We start from the raw sequence: 9,754 nt of genomic DNA on the forward strand, positions 1-9,754 counted from the left end.
TTGTGCTTTGCATTTGTTCAACATGTGCCAAGCATAAAAGCTGATTAAGCTGCAGAGACAATAACTTATCATAGATTTTCCTATAAGCATTTTTTCATATCAGAAGCAGGAGGACACAACTCAGAAGTCCTTGCTCTCTCATAGAGGACGAATAATCCCTCCTGCAGCATTTATCCTTAGTCAGAAGGCCTCTGTGAATGCAAAGCACATGGAAACACACGTAGTCCTGCTGGGACTGATTCAAATATTTATTTAAAAAACAAATCACCACAAAAAACTGATCAAAACATAGTCACAGCCTTATTCTGGCAATTTCTCTCTCTTTTTTTTAAATTAACTAACAACAACCATAATAAATAAGCACCAGTAAACAAGTGAAGTAGGGTCAGACTCAAAGGCGTATGTCTCTCCATCACTGTACTGAATTAGTGAGCACCATTAAACATTATAACGTTAAGTACATTGTGTAACTAAAATACAATTTGTATACAAATTCAGGTGTGGCAGCAGTGCTCTGGATCTCTGCTGCATTATGAAAAGGGCAGGATATACAATAAGACATTTTTGTCAAGCATTTAAGTGCATTAAGTTTGTCGCTCATTTAACATTAAAGATGTTTTTGTGCTTTTTCACATTTTTTGCCTCAATTCTTTATTTTATTTTAACCCTGTAAAGCCTGAAACATGAAATAATTGCCAGCAAATTCTAATGTTTTGCAGCTGAAGTGTTCATCAAATTTAAAAATGAATAAATTAAATATCAAATTATATATAGGAGTTTTGATTTGTACTACATTTGGCATTTTTGTCTACAGTTTGTTTATCTTGAAAACTTAAATAAAGAGGGTTAGGGTTCAAAAATCATACTGATGTCTTAAAATGGGCCAAATCTAATACATTTGACTTTACAGGGTTAGTGTTGCATGTTTCTGAGTGTAAGTCAGATGAAGTTTAAATTGATTTCTATAGTCATTCATTTTATATTTAGGATGACTTATAGTTCTTACTTAACCTCCCGAGTCCCTGCATCGTCATCTCATCTGGCATTCCTGCACCTTATACTCCAATCTGCGCATTAAAATGTTGTATGTTTCTTAAAACATTGTGTTCTAAACTACACTCATCAAACTAAAAAGAACCCAAACACTTTCTGTTCAAAGATGCAAAGATGAAGCTTAGTCGAGGCCAATTAATCCCAAATAGCTAGAAGAAATTAAAAATTGCATCTGAAACAGGAGATTGTGTTTTATTGTGGTTTCTTTCACGTCATGGACGATGATTGGTTAAAAAGACAATATATACAAAAAAGAAGCATTTCTTGCTGGTAGTGCAACTTTTTTGTCCAAAAAAACAACCTTTTAGAACAACAGCAAATATATTAGAGAAAGGCTCTTCATTTAAGCACCACTGTCACCATTCACATCAATACTTCAAGCCATGAAACATGTTACATAGAACCCAAATACCAAAAAAGCTTTAATATTAATATTCGAGTTTAGTAAAGATAAAACATCCCTTGCATCTTTAAAAAGCAGGTATAGGCTCTTCCAGTCTATGACTCATGATTGACAGCTGTGATAATCAATGGCCCTTTGTTTTTTCCTTCGTCGCAAACGCCCGGGCTGAAGAAGGGGTAAACTTTCTCAGAGAAAAGGCACCCATTAAAGGTGTAGATGTGAGATCTGGCCTCCACGTCGAAGAACGACACGGTTCCCTCGTCGTAATCCGTAAAGACCCCCACAATCTCCGGTTTCTCCTTGAGAGGAAGACGGACCGAAGGGGAGTCTAAAGCTCGATACTCATCGCCGTTCCTCAAGCGCACTGTCCAGTAGCCGTTCTCTGGCTTGGAGGTGATCATGCCCTTCCTGTTGACAGACCCTTTGACCACGCCCAGATCCCAGAAGGTCTTTTGACCGACTGAAACCTGATTAAAAACCAAATATGAGAATGAGAGAGATCAAAAACGTGTTTTGCATTTCTAGGATTACTAGGATTTTATAATTAAGTAGTTCACCTGGAAGTAGAACCTCCCCGAGATGTAGCCTTGCTTGGCCAAAACACAGATGACAGGGTCGAAGCGTTGGGGGTTGTCTGGAACAACGTGAAGAAGCTCACCACGACCCGCTTGCTTCCCGTCAGCTGTTAAGACGATGTTTGGATGGGCAGTGTCCGGATCTAAAACCACGTCAACTACAAGGTAAAATGAAAATAACTTTAGCTTATACAACTTCTAATGGTTGGTATGCAAATCAGACATGATTGGCTTGCATATAATTAAGGTTTGTTCGCCAAAATCAGCTGAGAAATGCACCAGTCATCCTGCACCCATAATTTGAATAGAATAGAAGAATAGATACAAAAGTTAAGAAAGTTAAGAAAGCGTCTCTAAGCATATGACTAAAAGTATCTTTACAAGCATTCCTATACATAAGCACGCAAAACATGCATTTGCGTAAATATGACAGAATAAGACAGAAAGCAATGCAGTGTTATTCATTTATGCATTGAAATGTGTGCATACCTGCATATTTCTGCATCCTCTTCATCTCTGTCATAAGAAAAGTAAGATGATGAGTTCTGACATTTTTAAGAAGAGCTCCATCTCAAAAATAAAAGGCTGTTTTTCCTGCTAAGCTTGTGTCACCTTTTTTCTTCAAGTTTTCCATTTCATTCATGAGGGTCCGTTCAACTTTAGACAACGCTCTCCGCACAGTCCCCACACAGAGCTCAGGTGGTATGTTGATCTCCATCCACTCTTTTGTGGGTGGAGGTGATGTAATAGAGGGCAAATGCTTTATAAGAGAGAAATAGAGCATAGAAAGTTTAATGCTGGCATTTAAAATGTGGTATTTTTAGATAACAAAATGACAAAAACTAAATGAATGCCCTTAACACACATTCAATATTTCCTACATATAAAGATGAGATTTTTTTTTTAATGTAATTAAGTGATGCCAAAGCCAAAAAAGTTTCAACCGTCATCAGTCTAACTCAAAGTCCTAGTTTAATGTTAACCTGCAGGAGGTGCAGGTGATCCTCAGTGTTCTTCAGCTCCTCCATCTCCGTGTTTCTCCTCTGCAGCTCAGTGATTTCCTGCTGCAGCTCACTGATGAGCTCCTCCGCCCTCCTCTCCACTGCCTTCTGCTTCTCCTTTATCTCTGCATTCACTTCGGTCTGTCTCTCCTTGATGGTATGAATCAGAGACGTAAAGAGACGATCGCTCTCCTTCACCTCCATCTCTCCACTTACCTGAATGAAAAAGAAAAGATTAAGTTATGTGTTACGTTTGCTGCTGTGTGATCATCTTGGTCTTTTCGATGGTCTGTTTCTGAAATCCTTCCCTGCTTTTCCTGGACAGCTCCACCATGACATTGAAACCACTGACTGTCTTGTTGTATTACAACGACCTTTGGGTCCTTGAATTTTCATATGCATGTTCCTTTAATACAAGCAGCCCCTCTAAAAACTGCTCTCTGGGACAGCTCTGGTCTGTCCTGCTGCACTATGTAGCCCATCACACTCCAAAGACTACACAGGAATGTCTCAAGAAACCACATGGACTTAAGTCAGTAAATCAATCCCATTACGTGTCTGTGCCATAGATAGTATAAAAGATGTGGGGAAAAAACTAGTCAATCATAAGTCTTCAGATATCCTAGATAATTTGTTGTCCTTACCCTTCTGAATAACCATAATTTTGTTCATGTGTTCTTCAATAGGACCTGAACCTAGAGACTAAGCCCATAGTCTCATCCAGAACGTGCCTACTGAGGTCACAGAGAAAGGGGGGTAAGCTGAAGGCTATATTTGCATAGACCTAAATGCAATCTGATGTCATGGGCCATTTAGCCAAGGTTGTCTCTATTATGATTAATTATGTATCCTGGCGTTACGTCTTCAAATAAAGGACCAACACAGAAACGGGCAGAACAGTTCCAGAGGGTTTCATACTGTGACTATTGTCTACATTATACATGCTTCTCTAAACCCTAACGCTTAGTTACGCTGCAATATGTGTAGGCTGCTGCAGACTTTCCATGATGCACTGAGTGTTTCTACTTCACTCACCTTTTTCACTCCCTAAGTGTTTATACACCACTCTGTATTTAATCAACAATTTCCCCTGGGGATCAATAAATTGTTCTGATTCTGATTAAGCAGTATTATTCCAAGGCATTGCATACATTTTCACTGCTATAGATGTGTAGATGTTACTGAGCTTTATCTATCCAACAATTAGTTAAGCTGAAGGAATATTTTACGGACATTAAGACCTGGCTGACCTCCAATTTGTTGCTTCCAAATTGAGATAAAACTGAGGTTATTGAACTCGGACCTAAAAATCTTGTGTTTTCATGTTGTCTAACCAGATTCTTAATCTGGATGGCACAACCTTGGAGTTGTTTTTGAGCATATGTCCTTCAATGCACATATTAAACACATATGTAAGACTGCTTTGTAGCATTTCCACAATATCTCTAAAATGACAAACATCTTGTCTCAGAGCGATGCTGAAAAACTAGTTCATGCTTTTCTTAAATCATACCCTAAACCAGGGGTGCTGAACTCCAGGCCTCGAGGGCCGGTGTCCTGCAGGTTTTAGATCTCACCCTGGGTCAACACACCTGAATCAAATGACTAGTTCATTACCAGGCCTCTGGAGAGCTTCAAGACATGTTTAGGAGGAATTTAGCCATTTAAATCAGCTGTGTTGGATAAAGGACACATCTAAAACCTGCAGGACACCGGCCCTTGAGGCTTGGATTTGGAAACCGCTGACCTAAATCCTCTCTTAGTTATGCTGCAATATGTGCAGGCTGCTGCACACTTTCCATGATGCAAGAAGTGTTTCTTCTTCACTCACCGTTTTCACTCCCTATGTGTTTATACGCCACTCTGCATTTAGTCATGTGTAATTATTCTCTGGTTTTCTTCCACAGAGTACCTTTTGTCCTCTCTCCCTTCTCCCACGTGCCCCGTTTCCTCTATATATGTTATTCTCTCATTTGAGTTTTGCATTTGTGCAACATGATGCATTTGCTTGTCTGTGTTCTTCTCCGTGTTGTTCTCTGTGGTTTTGCATCTTCATTTTTGCACACTTTAAATCCACCACCTTGCAACGGCAAGGGCTGCCCCTGGTGGCTGTTCAAAATGAAGCAGGTTCCTCACTCGCTCCACATTTAAGAATGTGAATCTGTCCTATATACGGTCTATGGATTATACATCTTCTTGGTCTAATTTCATGAAACTAACTGAACTATTTATACGCCTAGCCTCCTAAAGAACTGGTGTTTGTGTAAAAGTCTCTCTAAGCTTTTACCAAACTCATGTCAGACTTTCTAAACACATTTTTTTACTTTAACCAAAACAAGAAATCAGTAAGAGAGAATCCAACAAACCACATGACAGAAATATTTGCGTCGTGGCTCACCGTGCTGAGCTTCAAACAGTTTTTGATCTCCTCCCCTTTCTTCAGTCGCTCCTGGATCATCTCCTGAAAGTCAGCCTCACTCTTCTTAATAAGGACCTAATCAGGCACAAAATAAATGAAAAGGCATTGCTGATTGGCATGACTACAGGAAGTTGAATCATTATTCTTTTCCTCGATTCGTGTTTAAGTGTGTGTAAGAGGAACCATAGATTTATAAGTATACATAAAAAAATTGTTCTGACAGTTTAGAAAGTTCACCACACACCTTCCTCTCCGTGCTCTCGTCCTCTACAGAAACAACCTTATGATCTCTGTGCTCAGTCTCAGTGCAGAACTGGCACACACACTTCTGCTCATCCCTGCAGAACATCTCCAGCAGCCGCTCGTGCTTCTTACACATCCTGTCCTGCAGGTTCTTCACCGGCTCCATGAGCTTGTGCAGCTTCAGGGTGACCACCCTCTTGTGAGGCTCCAGGTGGGATTCACAGTACGATGTCAGGCACACCAGGCAGGATTTCAGTGCTTTCACCTGCAGGGACGTGGCGGCACAGACATCACACACCACCTCACCAGGCTGGGCTGAAGACAGCGGCGCGGCCGATGAGCAGACTATCATCTGTTTGAATGTGTCTGCGAGCTCTTTGAAAGCTATATTTATGCTTATTTCAGGCCTTGAAGGGAACGACCTGTCACACGCGGGGCACTGGCAGACGTCAGTGCCTTCCCACTTGCTCTGAATGCAGGCTTGGCAGAAGTTGTGTCCGCAGGGAGTCGTCACCGGGTCTGTGAACACCTGCTCACAGACGGGACAGTAGAACTGTTTTTCTGGTAGCATGTTGGAGGCCATGACCTGCAGAACTGTAAATGAGGAAGTCAAATGATAAGCTGCAGGCAGAGGGAGTAAATGCAAATGTCTGAATGTCGTGATGAGAGGAGAGCTCGATAAAACGTATTGTTCATATCCGAAAACACTACCAGAAAAAAATTATTTTAGCAACCTTGAGGCAACAAAAGGACTTTATTAACAAACGTTTAGCACTCTTGTGACTTCTGCTTGTGTGCGTGTGTGCGTGTGTAATTGTGTAATTGTGTAAATATGTTCAAGCATGCACTTCTTGAAATTCAGGCTGCATACACCCTGCACTCTTCAGTGTGCTTAATGAATGAGTCATTGTTTCCCAAACTAACACACCCATTCTTTCCACATGTTATTACTGTGATATAATAATAGTCTACTCTTCCACCAATCAAAATATCTTACTTAGAGACCAGAGGTATAATTATAGTGACTTGCTACAAAAAGCACTTCTGAACTCATAAGTGTGAGACTAGTTTCACAAAGCATGAAAGCAGCAATTTAACCCAAGAAATATTAAAGACTTTTGCAATTTGTTTTGATTTTATTTGGGGCAATTGTGGCTCAAGAGTTGGGAGTTCGTCTTGTAATCGGAAGGTTGCTGGTTCAAGCCCTGGCTTGGACAGTCTCGGTCATTGTGTCCTTGGGCAAGACACTTCACCCGTTGCCTACTGGTGGTGGTTAGAGGGCCCGGTGGCGCCAGTGTCCGGCAGCCTCACCTCTGTCAGTGCGCCCCTGGGTGGCTGTGGCTACAATGTAGCTTGCCATCATCAGTGTGTGAATGTGTGCACTTTGGGGTCCTTAGGGACTAGTAAAGCGCTATACAAATACAGGCCATTTACCATTTATTTTAAAGGCAAGACTGTAAAAATATTATGCAAAGTCATTTAAGGTGAATCCAGATATTTGGAAATTCTGCAATGAAATAGGTACATTTGATATTAATGGTTAAAATTAATACGTTTTTAATTAATTATTTATTTAAGATAAAATGTATCAACTGAAATATGGTATTAAGTTACACAAGTTAACTGCTGTCATTTATGAGCAGTAACTCCGACAAGTCAGCTCTGACAAGTGTTCAGGGTTTTTTTGGTTTGTTTGTTTTGGGTTTTTAGTCCACGTTGTTTCAGTTTCTTCATGAACGTTGCCAACTTGTCACCATCTCATTGGTTGGTCCCGCCTTGAAGCTTTACTCTTAGTGCTTTTTTGCCTCTATCATCATCTTGGTGTTTCCATAGTGAATGTGAGAAGTGTGATGACAGTCTGAGAAACCAAGGGTGACTTTTCTAGTAGAAATTGGCTTTGATTTTTAGATCAGAAAGATCATGTCCATCATTTATATACAGTTTATGTTTCTGTCTTAACCTTCTGAGGTGTGAGTCCCTATTTGAGGCGACTTTTGTTGTGATTTGGCGCTATATAAATAAAATGGAATTGAATTGAATTATTTCTAACCCTTGTTGACCCTAATTTCACCCTTTGTTCCCTCTCTTGGTTCACATTTGTTGCCTAATGGACAAAACTGAAGAGAACAATTTAATAAAAAGTCCATTTTCTGATTGTCCCAGTTCAGAGTTGGGGTTAGACGTTAATAGCAGGTGGTGAGGGGCAAGGGCTGTGTGTTTTTTTGGGCTTCCCCAATCTGATCTGATATTGATTTGGCAAAGAGGGGAATAAAAGCAATGCACAGGCCATCATATGTCACTACTGGGCCTTGAGTTATAGGTATTGTTGCACTCAAGTTCTTCTAGTGTGTTAAACAATTAGGGTTGGGGTCCTGACGTAGGCTAGTAGACGGGTTTAAGGGTTGGGAGTATCATAATGACTTAGATCAGCGGTCTCCAACCTTTTTTGCGCCACGGACCGGTTTATGCCCGACAATATTTTCACGGACCGGCCTTTAAGGTGTCGCGGATAAATACAACAAAATAAAACTAGTACCGGTACCGAAAAAAAGAAGATTTTTTCGTAACACACGTGAAAAGACCCAGGAAAACCGAGTTAACGATAAAAACAATAACAAAATAACGCTGAAAACCATACATTTCACACCTGAGCCTCAAATCTCTCGGGGCCGGTACCAAACGACTCACGGACCGGTACCGGTCCGAGGCCCGGGGGTTGGGGACCGCTGACTTAGATGTTAAAGGGTTAAATGCTCACAAACATAGTGGTGTTGGAAGAACTCCTACCACAGAAGAATATGAGGAAAGCAGCTCCTGAAGAAAACCCAACCCGGCAGTTATTACCAAATAACTACGATTAGTAAAAACTGAACTTTACGCCCTTTGTTACAGAATCAGTTTAGCCAAATTTGTGGTTAACAAATGAAAGTTTATTGCCCTTAGCTTTGCATAATTACTGCTTCTCTCCAGAAGTACCAGAATCAGCCAGCCAGCTCACTAATGTAAACTTTTCATATTATTTGTTTAATCTACTCCATAAACCAAGGTGTAAAAACAGCAGTGGTGGTTTCTTATCCAAGTAACGTGAAGCCACAGCGAGACACAGCCAACTTTTTACACCTTTTTAAAATCTTTATAGTGAGCTAAGTTTGACAACTGCAATGCAGTCACTACACAAAGGGATTTATATGAATCTCCCCAGCCAAGAACAGGCATTTTACTCCAAACTCCCTTAAGAACACATTGCAGCGCACACACAGTGAAGGCTTTTAGGCCATATACAGATCTAACTGAGTCAATCATTACAAACTTCAGTCATCATAAAGATTTATTCCATACTTGGAACAAGCTGATCGGGCAGTGAGTGGATTTTAACTACGCTGAAAGCTACAAAACTAAAGAGGAAGCAGCTCATGTAAAGGCACCAATTAAATGCATTCAGTTAACAAGTGCACAAACAGGTGGCTGTTTCTTTTTTAGAGGATAGTCTTAAGCACACAAGTGAAGCTTGTTACATTTCAAATGCAAACAACTAGCAACATTTTACATGTGTTATGACTGTACTCTTTGAATACTCAGGATTTAGCTTTGTGCAGCAGGCCGGCTATCTAAACAACTGTCCAATAAGGGGTGCACATGTGCTGTTCCTCTTTTGAATTAATTGATGCTGCTTGACCTGATCTGTTTCACAGTTTAAGAATTAAATAAAAAACTTTCTGCTCATACTTACAGCTTTTCTTCTGTAATGGAAGTTATCCAACCACTCCTGTGTTCTTACTGACAGCAGATCAGGTGACTCCTGCTGCATAAATTGGCATGAATAGATAACAGGACTAGCTGTTAAACAGGAAAATGTAACGTCACAACTGTTATTCATCCCTCCCACTCCTGAGCCCTGCTCCGGTTTCTCTTTACTTCCTAATCTTAAAACGGCAGCATTCTCAGCACAGCCCAGCATTAGTTACATACCACATGAATGTGCACATTTAGCACATACTTTGTGTGCACAGGAGTGTGTAATAATAGGTTTCATACTAGCAAGGAGTGTGTTTACCTCATG

The 9,754-nt window shown here is 40.4% G+C and overlaps 1 protein-coding gene across 1 annotated transcript; it reads right to left on the minus strand.

Annotated features, from left to right (window-relative positions):
• Positions 1-234: 234 nt before the first annotated feature.
• On the minus strand, positions 235-9,494 carry LOC146579766 (E3 ubiquitin-protein ligase TRIM39-like). Its single transcript, XM_085269534.1, has 8 exons — positions 9,425-9,494; positions 5,696-6,288; positions 5,431-5,526; positions 3,015-3,248; positions 2,644-2,791; positions 2,521-2,547; positions 2,014-2,189; positions 235-1,923 (listed from the first exon to the last, which is right to left on the minus strand). Exons 2-8 carry the CDS (start codon positions 6,275-6,277, stop codon positions 1,552-1,554), a joined length of 1,635 nt encoding a protein of 544 aa, XP_085125660.1. The 5' UTR covers positions 6,278-6,288; positions 9,425-9,494; the 3' UTR covers positions 235-1,551.
• Positions 9,495-9,754: the final 260 nt, after the last annotated feature.

Source organism: Mchenga conophoros, linkage group LG3 (genome assembly GCF_057382185.1).
Source record: "Mchenga conophoros isolate Kocher_MC1m ecotype Shallow Benthic linkage group LG3, M_conophoros_male_GT1.1, whole genome shotgun sequence".
Classification (NCBI taxonomy): Eukaryota; Metazoa; Chordata; class Actinopteri; order Cichliformes; family Cichlidae; genus Mchenga; species Mchenga conophoros.

Bases quoted from the DNA above. Each gene is read 5' to 3' on its own strand.
- LOC146579766 (XM_085269534.1), bottom strand. From the start codon at position 6,277: ATGGCCTCCAACATGCTACCAGAAAAACAGTTCTACTGTCCCGTCTGT. The intron at 3,249-5,430 runs GTGAGCCACGAC...TTTTTCATTCAG, and splicing joins ACTGTTTGAAGCTCAGCACG to GTAAGTGGAGAGATGGAGGT. The intron at 2,548-2,643 runs GTGACACAAGCT...TTCTTATGACAG, and splicing joins GGAAAACTTGAAGAAAAAAG to AGATGAAGAGGATGCAGAAA.